At 43.2% G+C, this 18,461-nt stretch overlaps 2 protein-coding genes across 2 annotated transcripts; both read left to right on the top strand.

Moving 5' to 3' along the window:
• Positions 1 to 623: 623 nt before the first annotated feature.
• On the top strand, positions 624 to 6,131 carry LOC103711806 (protein NRT1/ PTR FAMILY 7.3-like). The gene is made up of 5 exons (XM_039119230.3): positions 624 to 786; positions 1,538 to 1,727; positions 2,587 to 2,804; positions 3,005 to 3,570; positions 4,826 to 6,131. Exons 1-5 carry the CDS (start codon positions 655 to 657, stop codon positions 5,688 to 5,690), a joined length of 1,971 nt encoding a protein of 656 aa, XP_038975158.2. The 5' UTR covers positions 624 to 654; the 3' UTR covers positions 5,691 to 6,131.
• Positions 6,132 to 11,276: 5,145 nt separating this feature from the next.
• Positions 11,277 to 15,179, top strand: LOC103711825 (protein NRT1/ PTR FAMILY 7.3-like). The gene is made up of 5 exons (XM_039119234.3): positions 11,277 to 11,547; positions 11,678 to 11,810; positions 12,121 to 12,338; positions 13,106 to 13,671; positions 13,872 to 15,179. The coding sequence occupies exons 1-5, from the start codon at positions 11,530 to 11,532 to the stop codon at positions 14,728 to 14,730; spliced, it is 1,794 nt and encodes a 597-aa protein (XP_038975162.3). The 5' UTR covers positions 11,277 to 11,529; the 3' UTR covers positions 14,731 to 15,179.
• Positions 15,180 to 18,461: the final 3,282 nt, after the last annotated feature.

The following is an 18,461-nucleotide window of genomic DNA, read 5'->3' as shown; positions in this document are numbered from 1 at the left end:
TTTTAAGGTCCACGCGAGACATAAAAGTGTTAAACAGCACAGAGGGACCCTAAAATAAAGTAGTGAAGTAGAACATACTCTTCGGATAATTATATGCAGATAATGGTTCAGACGGCTAATAAATAAATGAAAGCTTGACTTTATTCCCTTCAGATTTTATTACGTATAGCTTATTCCATTGGAGTAGGAAGAACGGGTTGGGAGGTTCCTTCCCACTTGGCTAGACGAAACTAGCTTGGCTTTCTCTTCACTATAATCTACTAGAAATGAGAAAGATAAATTGTATAGCATTTTTTATGTACTCCAGGGATCTTAAAGATTTTTCTTTAGCTATTTTCACAAGAAATCATGGAAGTACGTACGTGAGTAGGCTGGTTTCAAAAGGAAATACTACAAGGCTGCTGGTCTTTCTAATAATGGCTGTTTCAGCAAATTTTTAATGAGTTTCTTCCGTTTGGAAAAAGGATCATTTCGTCATCATTGATAGGGACCCTTGCGTTAGATGGATCCAACTAGGACACACCCACCCATCTCCAAGAAATAGTTCGTACCTCTAATTTCCCTCTCTTTTGGTCTTCCTTTTGCCATATGGAGAATCATCTTATTCATCTCCTTGGATCCCAACCACCCATTGATATCTCCTTGCCTCTATAAATGCGTTCTCTGCTCCCTCATTCTATCACCAGCTATCCAGCACTTCCCCCTCCTCTTCTTGTTCTCAGCTTCTTATATCACTCTAGCCTTCCCATGGTTGGTGCAATGGCCAACTCTGAGGTATCCAAAATGGTCAGTAGCTTCCGTATCCCGTCTTCTTAATTATTTTTTTTTTCTGCAACACCCCATGTTCTCAAAAGAGCATATCCAAACCATCAACAACTTTCTTTTTGCTGATTGCGCTGAGAAATTCATTGGTATCTTGCTTTTAAAAAGAAAGGAGTTTAATTTATATTTTTCTTGTTGCATTCGTTTGTATAAGTAATAGAATTATTGGCTGTATAAAAGTGAAGTAAGTCATGACAGATTGATCATATTGTCCATGACGCTTCATAAAATCTTCCTTCATGAGGGCCTACTTGTTCCACCAATTTCAAGAGAAAAATTATCATTCCATCCCCAGTGGCTGTCGCAAGATCATGGCCAAACGCTGCATCATACCAAAACCCATTAACTGGATCAATTCCCTTATGCCATATTGCGTGGAGCTGTTCTTTAGGTACATATCGTTTGGGCCCCATGGCATATTGCTCTAAACTGAACACTTTCTTTGTCTGCTTTCCAGAAGGCATAAGCTACCTGAGCATCCATAAAAGCACTCGTGCAAATCTTAAAGTAAACCGCAATTATTTATCGAAAGAATAAGAACATATTGAATCACTAATGCCATCATAGAGTAGCAAAGTATTCTTTGGACATGGATATGCTTATGAAGAATGGTCACTAGTGAAAGTTAGCATATACCACCCTCCATTTGGCATATTTAAGAGATTGCATTCGATAATGAAATTAGACCAACAGAGCTGGGTTGCCATTACTGCAGGCAAAGGACGAACAAGGAGCAAGAGAAGGCGAGATGAAGGTGGGGGTGGTGCCTGAGGAAGGGCATGGTGGAACGGAGGCACAAGTGGAAGACTGCTGTGACTATACACTGGATGGCTCTGTGGACCTCAGAGGCCGCCCTGCAGTCAAAGGAAGCTCTGGTGGATGGGTGTCTGGTATCCTATTGCTTGGTATTCTCTCTTTACTATTTATCTATTCATCTCAAGAATATTATCTTTTCTGAGGAGAGAGGGAGGGATAAAGAACAGAGACTTAATATGGTAACAAAATAGAGATGCAATGATCATATCACAAGGGTGTGTTTTAGGTTCGAGTATGATATCATGGCCGACAGACTCTTTCCCATCTTTTTGTTAGAAAAAAAGAGAGCAATACGTGTGTGGGCAAGAAACCAAATTAGTTATAGAAGGTGGCCAAGTTAGCAGAGGAAAGAGCCCATTCTGATTTTGGTTGGAGCAACCAAAAAGAAAGGAGTTCAAGAATGAATATGAATGATGAAAAAAGATGGTCGGAAAGAGAAGGGATCACGGAGGATCTTCAAAGAGAATTGCACGTTGAAGTAAGATTTCATCAACGGAAACAATCAAATAGCTTTTGGTTTTAACTTATTACTGCCTCATAACGACCACAAACTAAGGAACTTGTGCTCTTTAGTTAACTGATCATACAGGTTATAAACTTTACTGCATGACATCGAAGCCGTACGTACTTATGTTGTTTAATATTTCCATCGAGATCTTGATACATGATATTTGGAAAACTCTTCCATATATACCTTCTTGCGTGACAGACGAATTAGTTGGACTATGCTTTTGGCATGATGATCTATCATGCATACGCATAAACCTAAAGCACGTATGCGGTCCTTCATGCAACTTCATACACCTATATGTTCATATGTCTGTACATATATAACCACATCTGCCTATAAACAAGCATATGATCATGAGTTATAACGAATACCTAAGCTCTTTATATCCTCAGTGGCTTCCTGTTTGCTCAGTTATACATCGTTAATTTGGATTCCAGTGAATCAAGGCCTGGCAACGCTGGCATTCTTCGGGGTCGGCGTCAACCTGGTGCTATTTCTGACAAGGGTGCTGCAGCAAAACAACGCAGACGCAGCCAACAACGTCAGTAAATGGACAGGCACCGTCTATATCTTCTCTCTTTTTGGTGCCTTCCTCAGCGACTCCTACTGGGGAAGATACAAGACTTGTGCCATCTTCCAAGTCATCTTTGTCTTGGTAAGTGATCTTATACGAGACTATCATGCAGAGATGAAAGGAACTTTAGGAAACAATTAGTCGTAGATCACGAGCTACTAGGCCCAGACTAGATCGATGCATATTCGTTCTCAATATGCTCCTCCTGTACAAGGATAGGACACCTTATTCTTCCACAGTAATCCGCATGTTTCTCAAGTTCTCTACCTTTTCCCTAACAGGGTTTGGTGCTTCTATCACTGTGCACGCATCTACTCCTACTGAGACCCTCAGGGTGCGGTGATGGCCACGCTCCGTGTGGGTCTCATTCCAGCTTAGAAGTTGGAGGGTTCTACCTATCTATCTACATGGTCGCCCTTGGCTATGGGGGCTACCAGCCCAACATTGCGACCTTTGGGGCCGACCAGTTTGATGAGGAGGACCCAACGGAAGCCCACTCCAAGGTCTCCTTCTTTAGCTACTTCTACCTGGCCCTCAACTTGGGTTCCCTCTTGTCGAACACCTTCCTGAGCTACTTTCAGGACCAGGGCATGTGGGCCTTGGGCTTCTGGGCCTCTGGTGGGTCCGCCTTCTTGGCGCTGCTCCTCTTCCTTCTTGGGACTCTCAGGTACAGATACTTCAAGCCAGGGGGGAATCCCCTCTCCAGAATCTGCCAGGTGGTCATCGCCGCATCGCGGAAATGGACTGTCAGGATGCCGCCAGGTGGAGACGATTTGTATGAGCTGGATGAAAAGGAGCATGCAGAAGCTAGTGGTAGTAGAAAGATTCTCCACACTGAGGGGTTCAAGTAAGTTTTCAAAATATTCTACATATCTCCTATCGTTTGTTGAGGTTTATTCTCCTATTCATGATAGCCACAAGTTATTGCGAACTTATTGGTAAATTATGCAACCCATGAAATTTATATACAGCGTTTCCCATTTTGCTCAAAGCAAATAAAGTTTTATAGAATACAAAATAATATGGTCAGGGTTATGTTGAGACTTAGGGTTTCATTCAGCTGCCATTCCGATCTGGTGGAACATGCACCATGGATTTCTACTTTTTGTTTATTCTTCTTAATTTCATCACCCTTTTGTGTGGCTGCGATTGCAAAGAGTGGAAGAGCATAAGATTCCCGAGTGGTCAAGGTGGTTTCCAGGGTCTTGTCGCGAGACATCACGCGTGGACAGCAGAAGATTCCTAGGATAAATTTGTCGTGATGAGGACTAGCGTCTGTTCCCGAGCTTGTTAGGTGTGGCCGAGGAAAGTTTGTGGTGTTTTTGGCTCGTGGAATCGATCGATTGGACTTTTTTCGAATAAGAAGAGAGGCACAAGCGTCTCAGGAAGTGCTGCTCCCTGAGACGTCCCATCGAACGGACAAGACAATGCCCGTCTCCACTACTTTATATAGGAGATGTGACTCAATGAAACCAATATTTTTATGTGATGTCTCTATAACTTCGCATTTTTACAACGAACGAATATCTTCTAGATTAATTTCGATCTACTCTTCAAAAATACCTGCTTCTTAATATCCAAAAACTTTTTTATTGATTGCCAGGGTGAGTCGACATGATAGAAGTTGTTGTTGCATGAACAAACTGATAATTTGTAGTATGATGAAATACTATTTTCACTTGGACTGAAAGTAATTCTGTTGAAGCAAGCAAGCAATAGGAAATTTGCTTTATGGGTCGCTTTGAGAAAGTGATCGAGTGGGTGCTTGTAGCTTTCTCTTGGTTCTTTCTTCTTCCTTTTATTTATGCCATAGATTCAAATATTTAGATGATCAAAGACCGATGTGTCTAAATGTGCAAAAATTTCAAAATGCTATCTGGTTTGGACATCTTCCAGTAGTGCTATATGCTCTCCATAATTACAGAAAAATAAGGCATCCTAACCGAGTTTAATTAACAGCTTTTTTTTGGTTAATAAATGTAACTGCTTTTAATTAATTATACCAGCATTCAGCACTTGCACTGCACAAGATTGAATTAATATATGGCACATTTCATCCAAGTATGATCTCATGGATCGATCCTCATATGTTGCTACTGAAGGTTCTTGGACCGTGCTGCGTTCGTCGACTCCAATGACTTCACCGTCCGAGGCGAGAGGTCCATCCTCCGGGACCCATGGCGGCTGTGCACCATCGCCCAAGTGGAGGAAGTGAAATGCGTGCTAAGACTCCTCCCCATATGGCTCTGCACCATCCTCTACTCGGTAGTCTTCACTCAGATGGCGTCGCTCTTCGTCGAGCAGGGCGCCGCCATGAACACAGATGTCAGAGGCTTCCGCATCCCGCCCGCGAGCATGTCTGCCTTCGACATCCTCAGCGTCGCGACCGTCATCTTCTTCAACCGCAGGCTCCTCCACCCTGTCATCTGCCGGCTCAAGAAGAGCCCCAGCGGGCTCACCGAGCTCCAGCGGATGGGCGTCGGCCTCGTGATCGCCGTCATGGCCATGGTCTCCGCCGGCGCAGTCGAGCACTTCAGGCTGAAGCACGCCGGGGCGCGCTGCGAGGGCTGCGACGGCAGCTCGTTGAGCATATTGTGGCAGGTGCCTCAGTATGTGCTGATCGGAGCCTCGGAGGTGTTCATGTACGTGGGTCAGCTGGAGTTCTTCAACGCACAGGCGCCGGACGGACTGAAGAGCTTCGCGAGCGCGCTGTGCATGACGTCGATCTCGCTGGGGAACTACGTGAGCGATCTGCTCGTGACGCTCGTCATGGAGATCACGGCCAAGGGCGGCCGGCCGGGGTGGATTCCGGGGAACCTTAACAAGGGTCATATGGACAGGTTCTACTTCCTGCTTGCGGTATTAACCAGTGCAGACTTTGTGGTGTATCTGGCCTGTGCCAAGTGGTACAAATCTATCAAGCTGGAGGGGAAATGCGGGGAGGCGAAGGGGGGTTCCACGGTCTGATAAACTTTAAGGCAAACACATACAGGAGTCACCTGGAATTCCTCATCACAGTTATGGTCCCTTAAGAATAAATCTCAGACTGGAAGTAGGTCTGGAACATTTCTGTTTACATAATGCCTGCCCTCTTTTCCTTCACATTTGTTTTTTTTTTTTTTTCCTGACTTTCCCATGATGAGTGCTCAGTTGGGATGGACAGTGGAAACTGAGGTTGCTTAGGGCATTGCATGACACTGAAGTAATAAATCTAGACAGTGCTGCTGTATTTGCTTCAGGGTCTAGGGGAAATGAAATGGGTGCAAGCAAGAGGTTTGGAGGCAGAGAGAATAAACCAACAGCCTAGCGCCTCTTGCCTATTGTTTCCCACTGATGCATCTCTCTGAATATATTGTTCCTGCAATAGTTAATTCCATTAAATGCAATGACTCTGCACCCTTTGTTTTATTTATTTGTTCATATATTTTTGCTGAAAAGATTGGATCCTAGTAACCAACAATAACTTATGACAAACCTTCCCTTGGAATAGTTGTGTTTCGTATGAGCAAATTTTGCTCGCATAACTATTGATGTAAGTTTATTCTAGGGATTACACCTACTCTTTTCACCAATCAAACACTAATTAAAAAATAATTACATAAGAATGGATTTTTTGTAAGTTCAAACTTAGGCACTACATTGCTACTTTTTTGGACCATAGCCATAGAAAAGCTTCTTTTCCATCCTCATCAATTTCTTTGGAACTTTGTTTGAAAAAATCATTGTGGTTTCATAGCTTAATAAACAGGAAGCAGTATGGCTTGTTTGGTTCATTTTTTAGATGGAAGGAAATGAGGGATGCAAGTTCAAAGAGACTTCAGACCACCCTCAATGAAAATTGCCTTGCACTTTTCGCGAAGTCAAGGCCTAAATTGGACACTTTGATGATTATTTATGCTGAATAGACATGCAGAAAAAAATCACTTCTATGGCCTGATTCCTTTATTTTCTGCCATTTATGACAGATTAGAAGCCAAGCATACAAAGCTACATGAGAACCTCGACATTAGTTAAAGCACGGTGAAAGGGGGCAAATTTCAGATGCCAAGTCCAACATTATCACTCAATTACTTAGAATCCACCAACTTTTCATGCACTTTGCTGCACCCTACATTAATGGTGGCGGGCAAAGTATACACATTTGAAGTAGCGATTAAGATCTCATGCATGAAACATGCGCACTTGAGGATACTGAAACTAGAATTGGACTGGTCATCCTGGACCTCCAACGCTGTCAGGGACCAAAAGATCAAAAAAAAAACATAGATTTGGCTCTATGAGAAATATGGAACCAAATGATAATTTAACTAGCAAGAAACTTGCTTGGAGATGGAGCTCTGCTCTCAAGCTTTGCATTATATTAGTAAAAGAACTAAAGATAGATGTGTAAAGACTCTGATAGTTTTCTATACTACAAAGCCAAACTATTACTCTAAAAGAAACTACTTGTGCTGCATCTTAGCCAAGAGCTACTTAATTGGCATATAATAAATTACGTTTAATAATACAATTAATTGCTTCTAAAAAGTTGTTTGATCGAGAATTTGAACCAGCATTTCTAATCTAAAACCTAATCGAAAAAGTGTTAGTCAGCAGCCTTTCATCTCACCTCTGCTGAGCTGCACAGATTCCTATTGGCTCTCATGGCTTATACTCTGCTTTTCAGCATTCTAGCTGTTGATTGTTATGGCCACAACTCTCTCCTCACCATCACCACATGGAGATGTATCAAGGAATCCCATTATGGCGGATTGGATGTTTTATACTAAATAAAAATTGAATCCCAATTCTCTGCTGCCTTATGATTTCTCCTGGTTTTGTGTTAAACATGCATTCGAGCCATCCTTGCATCCTCTTCTTTGGTTTTCTCTTTTACTCTGAACCATTACATACTCTTCTGAGAGTTTAAAGAAATAAACGAGCAGTAATAACAGTATTAACAACCAGGAAGGAGAGAAGAGAGGTTAGTATTCTTTTGAAATATTGCCTCTTTAACCTACTCCATCAAGTAGCAAGAATACTTTTTACCCTTGGAACTTTCCCTACCATTCTATCTTAAGATTGTACAGTACAATGGTATTGATATTTCCTCACATAGGCACTTTTTTTTCTTTTGAGGGAAGGATTGAGCAAAGCCCAATCCAATTAAGAAAAGGGCACTGCTACGGTTCATGTCAGTCTTACATTACTAAAGCATTTTTGTTAAGAAAATGAACTGGGGAACAACAGCCCTTTTCATGACAGGGAAGGCAAAAGAGAAAACAGAAGAATAAAAAGGAAGTTGCATGAGATTCAAATTCAACGTTTTAAAAACTGGAACCAACTTCTTCTTCCTGCCCACTGGGATTATTGCCATTATATCGATGTTATAATGGAAACAGTTAATAATACAACCAACATTGTGTTGTTTTTTATTTCTTCAAAAAAAGTTGCAAAAAGAAAAATCCCCTAATCTTATATTGGCATGTCTATATATTTATAACAACTAAAAAATATTAAGCAGTAAAGACCATCCTAAAAACCTAGCCTTCTTCTTCCCTTTACAAACCCATTGCAAACACAATTCCTTAGTTTCTTTCATCAATAAACCCATTATAGTATTCCACTTTCATCTTTTCCTCATTTCAGGTATTCACCTATCATCTTCGCTGTTTGCTTTTCAGACTGTGTTAGTGGGACAAGTGTATTATGCCGCATTTAATTGTTTGCTAATTTCTTCTATTTCATTTCAAATGTGCATTAGCTAAACATTATATGTTTATGTCTGACGTCTAAAACAAATATTATTCAGTATTGAAATCTATTATGATTTTACCTATTCAAAAATGTCGCATGCTAACGAAGCGTAAGAGAAACTTCGATGTTTTGTACCAACCACCAATGATTTTTAGCACAGAAGAGTACAAGCTTGATCACTAATTACAAGTCACATTACTTCATATTTATAAGATGATCTCAAAGGACATACATAGCGCTAATTTTACCGGTAAATTGCTTCCATTTTTGAGAGTGTACTTCCCTAATCTTTAGGATAAATATTCATATAATTCACTATAAATAAACTATTGTATAGAAGAGGCAATCCTATCTGTTACGGGGGGTTCCCCGAATTTAGTCCCACATCGGCTAATCAGCGGGAAGGTCTGTGCCATATAATGGGGGGCTCAATCACCCTTCCCTTAGGAGGCGCCTTTTGTGGGGCAAAACCGTGAGGCGCCGTGAGGAGGGCTCCGGGTACGCTCGACCCCCAAATCGGACCCAAAGCGGACAATACCTTCTGAGGGACACTCTCTCTTCCCCTGCTCGGCTGGTGTGTGGGCTCTGCTGGTGACGGGGTACAAATCCCGCATCAGATGGCGCTAGAAGGAGGGCCTCGGCCCTCCGCCTATCCAGCAAGGAGCCGACCCGGGCACAGGACCTCCCCGCTGGGGGGGCTGTGTTACGGGGGGTTCTCCGAATTTAGTCCCACATCGGCTAATCAGCGGGAAGGTCTGTGCCATATAATGGGGGGCTCAATCATCCTTCCCTTAGGAGGCGCCTTTTGTGGGGCAAAACCGTGAGGCGCCGTGAGGAGGGCTCCGGGTACGCTCGACCCCCAAATCGGACCCAAAGCGGACAATACCTTCTGAGGGACACTCTCTCTTCCCCTGCTCGGCTGGTGTGTGGGCTCTGCTGGTGACGGGGTGCAAATCCCGCATCACTATCTATTAGGATATATTCTAGTTCCTCTCCATCCTACAAAATTTAATCTCCAGAAGGAACAGGAAAACAATGAAAGAGCCTATGCTCCCTTCTTGTAGGTGATCATAGAATAATACAATGGTGAAATGAGCCAAGATGAGCAAATTTTGCAATCAGTCGAGCACCGCAAGAGGATCAGTTGGATTGGAGACAAAGTTTGTCATGCCCCCGCGCAGTCGAGCACCGCAAGAGGATCAGTTGGATTGGAGACAAAGTTTGTCATGCCCCCGCCTGCGCGGGGCACGTGAGGCACCCAGTGCCCACATGCGGGCCACATGAAGGGGGAACACGGGCTCCCATGCCAGATATTGTCCGATTCCGGGGTCCGCACGCGCCGCTCAGACTCTTTTCCGGTTTTGTTTTCCATCCAAAATGCGTCTGTGGGATTTGGAGACACCCACCTCATATACCCATACTCTGGAACGAGTCTAACCGATGTGGGATCTTTTATTTACCCACCCTCAGACTAGAGCCGTCCTCGGCTCTAATACCAAATGTCACACCCCCACCTGCGCGGGGCACGTGAGGCACCCAATGCCCACATGCGGGATACATAAGGGGGGAACACGGGGCTCCGTTGCCAGATATTGTCCGGTTTCAAAGCCCGCGCGCGCTCATGCCGCTCAGACCCCTCTCCGGTTTTGTTTTCCACCCAAAATGCGTTTGCAGGATTTGGAGACACCCGCCTCATATGTCTAAGCTCTGGAACGAGTCTAGCCGATGTGGGATCTTTCATTTACCCACCCTCGGACTAGAGTCGTCCTCAGCTCTGATACCAAATGTCACTTCTTCGCCTGCGCGGGGCACGTGAAGCACCCAATGCCTACGTGTGGGCCACATGAGGGGAGAACATCTGGCTCCCCTGCCAGATATTGTTTGGTTCCAAAGCCTGCACGCGCCGCTCAGACCCCTTCCCGATTTTGTTTTCCACCCAAAACGCGTATGCAGGATTTGGAGACACCCGCCTCATATGCCTAGGCTCTAGAACAAGTCTAGCCGATGTGGGATCTTTCATTTACCCATCCTCAGACTAGAGCCATCCTCGGCTCTGATGCCAAAAGTCACGCCCCCACCTACGCGGAGCACGTGAGGCACCCAGTGCCCACATGCGGGCCACATGAGGAGGGAACACGGGGCTCCCCTACCAGAGATATTGTCCGGTTCCGGGGCCCGCACGCGCGCGCGCGCCGCTCAGACCCCTTCCCGATTTTGTTTTCCACCCAAAACGCGTCTATATGATTTGAAGACACCCGCCTCATATGCTCAGGCTCTGCAACGAGTTTAGCTGATGTGGGATTTTTCATTTACCCACCTCGGACTAGAGCCATCCTCGGCTCTGATACCAAATGTCACACCCCCGCCTGCGCGGGGCATGTAAGGCACCTAGTGCCCACGTGCGGGCTACATGAGGGGAAAACACGGAGCTCCCTGCTAAATATTGTCAAGTTTCGGAGCCCGCACGCGCGCACACGTGCTGCTCAGATCTCTCCCCAGTTTTATTTTCCATTCAAAACGCGTCTGCAGGATTTAGAGACATTTGCCTCATATGCCCAGGCTCTGGAACGAGCCTAGTCAATGTGGGATCTTTCAAAATTCGGTTCTCTTTTTTTATCAGCACTATAAGCACCGTCACGCCGCGTCGCGTTGCGAAGCTGTGAGCGGAAGAAGGGCAAGGAGAGGATGTCAAGTAAGGAACAAAAAATACAAAAAAAAGGAGCGCTGGAGAACATGGCCGGAGCACATGTCGTTGCAGCTCTCCACCGAGCAAAATGCAAGAGACATTTTGGAAAATTTGGACGCATTCGTTCTAACTTGCGTCGCTTTTTAAAATTTGGCCTCCAGGTGTATCAGACCCATCCCACGCGTGGCGTCACTGCAAAAGATTTATGTAACGTACTTCAACTGGGGAGGGAGAAAGAGAGAACTCGCATAGGAACTATCATCATCTCAGTCCTTCACGTTTTCAGCACCACTATCAGAAACCATCATCCCTCATGACTACTTCTTTCTTGAACTACTGCTAGGCTTCTTTCAGGTTTGTAGGACCAACCAATCAAGCGCACCAATGGCGGAGTCTGCCATGGTAAGTATAAATTCTCTTGTCAATTCTATTAGTAGAGTGAACGACTTTCAGTTCAGTCTCCCCACAGCAGAACTACATCTACAGAACTATTTTTTGGAGCAAAGCAAGTGTGTATTATGATTACTTGCAGATTGAAGAAGTACAAGAAATACATGAGAGCAACATGAATGAAATGTATACAAGTGATGGATCTGTTGATTGGAAGGGCCAGCGCGCAGTCAAGGGTAAATCAGGGGGATGGAGTGTTGGAATTCTACTGCTTGGTAGGTCCACAAAGCATTGAAAACTCAGACAACATATCTTGTATACTATTTCTGCTGCTGCTTATGCTAATCCCCTATCAACTTTAAAGATCAGCCACCATGATAGCTAAATTCTAATGTCAACTTTTTCCCATGCTGCAGTAGCTGAATTTCATATCAGATCTTCTTTCTTTTTTTTTAAGAACAAGGGTATCCAACCCTTAATGACTTAATCAGCTGCACTAGTTTGCATCCTTAATAATATCGAACACTTTACCTAGCATAGTTTCGGGCTCTATTTTTTGCAAGTGCTGATGATTTAATGGGACAGCGAACCAAGGGCTGGCAACCCTAGCATTCTTCGGTGTTGGGGTGAATCTGGTGATGTTCATGACAAAAGTCCTGCACCTGGACAACGCAGAGGCAGCGAACCATGTCAGTACCTGGACTGGAACAACCTACATGTTCTCCCTTTTAGGGGCATTTGTCAGTGACTCCTACTGGGGAAGATACAAGACCTGTGCCGTCTTTCAAATAGTCTTCGTCATTGTAAGCTCTATATCGCTCATCAGTAATCATACTTATATAATCCAACTATCAATCCAGCCATTCCAAGCTACAAAATTCTGGTTCGATGATGGTTTACAAAGGGATATATACTTCGCCTATGTTTTCCTATTGCTTTTTCCACAAAATCGCATACATTATGTAAGATCCCCCTGTCCATCTTAATTGAATAACAGTTATAATACGTTTTAGGAAAAAGGAAACAGTTCTCTACCAGAAACTCGTCACATAGTTCAGAAAAGCAAAAAGGTGCTTTAATATCATATGTTGGTGATTATGGTTACGATATTGATATTGTTTTTCCTAACCATATAATGATATCAATAGTACAAATTGGGTCATTGTGGGAAGATTAACTACCTATGACAATGATGATTTAATCTATAATCTCTGCATTATCAATCCCTGAACCCTGCTATAGTCTCCCATGTTAAGTCTGATATAAATAATTATCTTCTTCCATGGTCGCTGATTCCTTGCTTTCAGCATCTCCTGCTGAATATGTTATCTGTACTTGCATTACTGTATCATATTCTAAAGCAAGACCAAGTAACAGACAACCAAATTCAGACTGTAGCTCCAGAAAGAGAGAAAATAGAGGCATATTCATTCTATCTGCATAACCATAACCATAGCAATAGCCTCTGTCTGCTAATTTCATCCTATTGAAGTCAAAATTTCACAGAGAAATATGTCACAAATCCTACTTTTAAATATATCATCTACACTAGCTGTGTGTTCAATGGCAGGGTCTGGTAGAGCTATCACTGTCATCCTACCTCCTCCTACTCAAACATTGTGTTCCTGGAGATGGAACTGCAAATTGTGAGCCACCAACAGACCTGGAGATCATTGTATTTTACCTATCCATTTACCAAATTGCCCTGGGATGTGGAGCCTACCAGCCTGCTATAACAACTTTTGGGGCAGATCAATTCGAGGAAGATGACAGAGAGGAAGGAGGATCAAAGGTCGCCTTCTTTAGCTACTTTTACATGGCTAATAACCTTGGCACCCTGGTTTCCAACACTCTCCTAGCATATCTTGAGGACAAGGGGAAATGGGTCATCAGTTTCTCGATCTCCACAGGTGCCGCATTTATCGCACTGGTCCTGTTCTTCACAGGGACCCCTCGATTCAGGCACTTCAAGCCTGGTGGCAACCCTCTAACCAGATTTTGCCAAGTAATAGTTGCTGCTCTGAAGAAATGGAAGAGGGTTACCATGTCCCTCCGTGGAGAGGATTTACATGAAGTTGATGGGAAACCAGGTGCAAACAATGGAGGCAGAAAGATACTCCACACCCCAGATTTCAAGTAAGCAGCAGCACTACTTGATTTCAGTAATTTTAATGCCATGATCGAGACTGCAATAATGAACATCTAAAATAGAATATATATATATATATATATATATATATATATATATATATATATATATATATATCTTGGAATTTTCACTGGTGCAAACATTATTTTCTGTTGACACTCATGATATTTTCCTCATATTTTGATAGGTTCTTGGACAGAGCAGCAGTGGTAACACTTGAGGACCTCCCTCCCCAAGACCAGCAGCATCCTAAGAATAAGTGGAGACTCTGCACAGTTACACAAGTCGAAGAAGTCAAGTGCATATTGAGACTCATCCCCATCTGGCTCTGCACCATAATCTATTCAGTTACATACACTCAGAGGGCGTCTGTATTTGTCGAACAAGGCGCCACCATGAAAAATTCTCTCTCAGAATTTCGTATCCCTCCAGCAAGCATGTCCATATTTGAGATACTAAGTGTAACAGTATTTGTTCTTCTCTACAGACTATATATCATCCCTCTCTTATCAAGATTATGGAAGAGCAACCATAAAGGGTTAACCGAGCTTCAAAGAATGGGGATTGGGATTGTTATCTCAGCAATGGCAATGGTTTCAGCTGGAGTTGTGGAGTTGCAGAGACTAAAATACAGTAAGAATGATCATGAAGCAAGCAAGGGCTCAAGCTCATTGAGTATCTCGTGGCAAATCCCTCAGTATGTGATGGTTGGAGCTTCTGAAGTGTTTATGTATGTTGCTCAGATGGAATTCTTCAATAATCAAGCCCCAGATGGATTAAAGAGTTTCGGGAGTGCCCTGTATGTTGCATCTATGTCAGCTGGGAGTTATGCGAGCAGCTTTCTTGTGACAATAGTTGTGGAAATCACTGGAAAAGGTGATCAAATAGGTTGGATATCTAAAAATCTTGACAAGGGTCACATGGACAGGTTCTATTTTCTATTAGCAGCACTGGCCACCATCGACCTATTTGTCTTCATGGCATGCGCCAAGCGGTACAGATGGACTCTGTTTGATGGAAAATTAGGGGTTGTGAATGATGTTTAGGATGTGTTGTGAATCAATATGTGATCCACGTTAGGTTAGGCTGCTGATAGATGTCGATGAGAGGGTGTGTCTGTATTTGTCAATTGACAGCTTATGCTACTGCTACTTTGTCAGAAGACTCAGAACCAAAACAATAAACTTATTTTCTGTTTCAAGCTTCCAAGAAACTCTTCTATATACTGGTCTAAGAATGGTGTTGAATTCAGCTTTCCTTCATTTGCTCACAGTGAAATCCTAGAAATAGTTCTGCTTGCTGACTATGTTTGACCTTTAGGTAATGATAGTGTGAACTCTATGGGATCTAATCTACTCAGAAAGCATAAAATATGCTTCATAATAAAAGAAAAGTTCAATGATCCTTTTGGACATGCAGAAATGTTTCTCTCTTCCTTGTATGATTGACAAGATGTTATGCTTGCTAGAATTACTACAGATAAAACAGAAAAGGAACAGTTAAGACGACCATAATTGTTGGCATGAAAATGCTGCATGAAAATAAAAGTAGAAGCGGTCCAAAGCAGGGAATCAATAACACAATGCATTGAATTTACAAAAGGAAAAGACAATAAAGGAAGATGTCCAGAAACTTCTATGAAAAATATATCCTATCACCGTCAAGGAATTAGAAGTCGAAACGCTGTTTCAGTAAACACTCATTCTGGCATTGATAAAGATGGAAAAAAAACTGTGTGCTGCTTTGATAAAAGAAGGTAATGAAAGACTAAATTCCTTAACAAAGGAAGTTGCAAAGTTGACAGAAAAGAAAGACGTGCCTGAGTTGATATAGTCTTTTGAATTTAAAACCAACATAGTAAAATGATTTTGTTAACGCATAGTGCCACTATGGAATCCTCATTGAAATTGCATATGAAGCCATTTTGATCTGATTACTGAGAAGGAAATATGCAGCTCGAGCATGGAGGTTTTTGCAACTTTAGACAAATCGTTCAGTTATGCAACATTTCTCATAGGGAAGAGGATGCTGATCACATGCATGCTGCACAATGTGGTGCAGCACAAAAGACCTCTGTCAACCTCATCACTCCATAATCCACTTGTGAAGATTACTAATACTAAGTTCACCTGAATCTTTTGCACGTTATGCAGTTGAAAGCCATCTCCTTTCCAATCTATCTCTTTCTGAGTCTCATTTTCTTCCAAGGATGCTCAGTGTTCGGAAGGAAGCACTACAATGAACTTCATAATAGGCTCTTCAAATCAAATCGGCAAATGTGGGTTGTTTTCCTATCTTCTCCAGGACTTCACATATCTACCAGCAACTATAACTCTACTATTACTTTACAATCATCCACTTAAACAAGCATTATTGACTAAATCTCTCTCTCTCTCTCTCTCTCTCTGTGTGTGTGTGTGTGTGTTCGCTTGTGTCTTTTTGTTTGCATGCATGTGTCTCTGTGGTTTCGGGATAGGGTTTTGGTTTGGGCAGGGGTTGCAAGGATGAGCACATGGCTGCACACAATTGTACACTAGGCACAAGCAAATGCATGCTTAGAATCAAAAGATTTCGAGCTTACAAATGATCTGAATAAGTCCCAGAAGATTAGAACATATAAAGAGACAATGTTAGAGATAAGCATTTGAAAGGTATTAAGATGACTGGATATGATTTTTTTTAATACATACCTAAACCTGTCATTAGTGTATTTATTCTCGTATGAAGTTTTCTGTAAAATAATGAAATTTTTTGGAAAAATGATAGGCTCTTGCATTCAAGTCCTTTTCAATATAGCATAGATTCTATGTGAGTATGCATAGATGCATGGATGTATGTCTACATGATTGTACTCAATGGAAGCATATTACAAAGATTTCTAGAATCTCTTCTCAAACACCATTTCACATTCAATGGCTTCCCTTGAACCGAAATGATCTTTCATAGTTCTAACACCATATATTTGTACAAGCCAAAAAAATGAAAAATAAAAAATACCTTATGATACCATTTTGTTATGACACCATTTTAAGCCAGGCCTAAACATGGTTAATGCAAAGTTATGTCATTTTTTTGCAGGAGGAAGAGAACTTTATGTCTAGTGGATGTCAATGAAACAATGAAAGGCTAAAAGCATTCTTTGTGTGGCTTTTTATGTTTATTTATTTTTGAAGTGTTTTTATTGAGTACCACATGGAATTGAATGTGTTGGAGGGATGCAGGGTCAGTGATTTACTGGTCTAGGGGGAGCGTCGATGGGACGGAGCACTGATCAGAGATGCCTTTGGGGAGGAGCTAGCTAACAGGATTTTGGCGATTCTGGTCCCTCGGGGGGAGACATTGCATAGTTTGGTGTGGGCTTCCACAGGAATGCCCACGGTGCGGGCTGTGGACTTACAGGAGGTGTTAGGAGGGGGAGCTACTCGGCAGATGGAGGGCAGATGGATTTGGCGGATGTGTCTTCATCCCCGAGTGGCCTTGTTCCTGTGGAAGGTTGCCTAGGGGTGCTTACCAACCAGGAGTGTCTTGGCTAGGAGGGGCGTCAGGATTGCGCCGAGTTGTGACAGATGCCTTGACACGAAGGAGTCCATCAGTCATGCTTTGTTTGGATGCCCACGAGCAGTACAAATATGGAGACAGGTCCTGAGTCCACCGAGTCGGGCTTTTCATTCAGTTGACGACTTCCTACGACAGATGCAGGCGACCCTACGTAGCTCGAGGACGACTGTGTGGGGTGTTATATGTGTATATGTGGCATATCACATATGGTTGGATAGGAATGCCCGTGTCTTCGAAGGCAAGTGGACGTCTCCGAGGTGTATTGTGGAGCGCGCACTCCTTCAGGCAGCAGAGATCACCAGAGTTACTATGTCAGTTTCCTTTAGGTTGGCCAGGGACATCTAGGACTCCCCTCATGCTACTACAACGCCCAGGACAGCATATGTCTCTTGGGCGCCCCCACCCCCAGGCCATCTCAAAGTGACCTTTGATGGTAGTGTATCTGGTGATGGAGACAGAGCAGGTATTGGCTTTGTGATTCGGAGCCATGACTCTAGATTGATAGCTGCCGTGGGGCGGAGTATCGTTGGCTTGTCAGTGGTCGGGGCAGAGCTTAAGGCAGCCTGGAAAGGCATCTCCAATGCGAGGGGGGTGTTGGGGGCGGAGTGCATTCTTCTTGAGGGGGACTCTGCGATGGTGATCGATTGGATTCAGAAAAAGGGAAGGAGGGAGGATGGCAACCCCCTGCTTCGCGATCTCCGACGGATGGTGGAGGGCTGCAGCATCTTCCAGGCTGTGCACGTATACCGAGAGGCGAGCGAGGCCGCCGATTGGGTTGCTGCCCAGCACTCAGGAGAGGTCCATTGGACAGACCAGAGGGTTGTTCTCCTAGTTTTGAGTCATTGTCTTTTTCTTGATTCTACTGATTACATCCACGCTAGAGTAGCATGAGCAACCGCTGTACCAAAAAAAAATGTGTTGGACAAATCTGAAGTATAATCTTACATATAGCAAATGCGTGCATGACAAGGTTCCCAAAATTGGTACTTACAGCTTATGCCGGGGGTGTTCCGGCTTTTTTTTTATTTTCAGATTTTGAACTGAATTCAGCATAGGATTTGTCGACTTCAATTTAAAATTCAAAAATAAAAAAAAAATGTTCAAAACCAAAAAACCTTTAAAAAAAATCACCCCCTATTCCAAAACAAAGACGGTGGGAGAGAGAGGAGAGGGAGAAAAGGAGAGAAAAAGAGAGAGATGGAGTAGGGAGAGAGGGAGA

The sequence above is a fragment of the Phoenix dactylifera genome, chromosome 3 (genome assembly GCF_051530095.1).
Source record: "Phoenix dactylifera cultivar Ajwa chromosome 3, Ajwa_hap1_PhDact_Kaust_v1.1, whole genome shotgun sequence".
Lineage (NCBI taxonomy): Eukaryota > Viridiplantae > Streptophyta > Magnoliopsida > Arecales > Arecaceae > Phoenix > Phoenix dactylifera.
Note: the sequence above shows the minus strand (reverse complement) of the source record. Positions and strands in the feature narration are given on the sequence as shown.

What these genes read in the sequence shown, in the direction of transcription:
- LOC103711806 (XM_039119230.3), top strand. Translation starts at nt 655, where the DNA reads ATGCGTTCTCTGCTCCCTCATTCTATCACCAGCTATCCAGCACTTCCC. An exon ending in ACTCTGAGGTATCCAAAATG is followed by an intron (nt 787 to 1,537) that starts GTCAGTAGCTTC and finishes CCATTACTGCAG; the next exon opens with GCAAAGGACGAACAAGGAGC. An exon ending in GTCTGGTATCCTATTGCTTG is followed by an intron (nt 1,728 to 2,586) that starts GTATTCTCTCTT and finishes TTTGGATTCCAG; the next exon opens with TGAATCAAGGCCTGGCAACG.
- LOC103711825 (XM_039119234.3), top strand. An exon ending in TTCAAATAGTCTTCGTCATT is followed by an intron (nt 12,339 to 13,105) that starts GTAAGCTCTATA and finishes GTTCAATGGCAG; the next exon opens with GGTCTGGTAGAGCTATCACT. An exon ending in CTCCACACCCCAGATTTCAA is followed by an intron (nt 13,672 to 13,871) that starts GTAAGCAGCAGC and finishes ATATTTTGATAG; the next exon opens with GTTCTTGGACAGAGCAGCAG.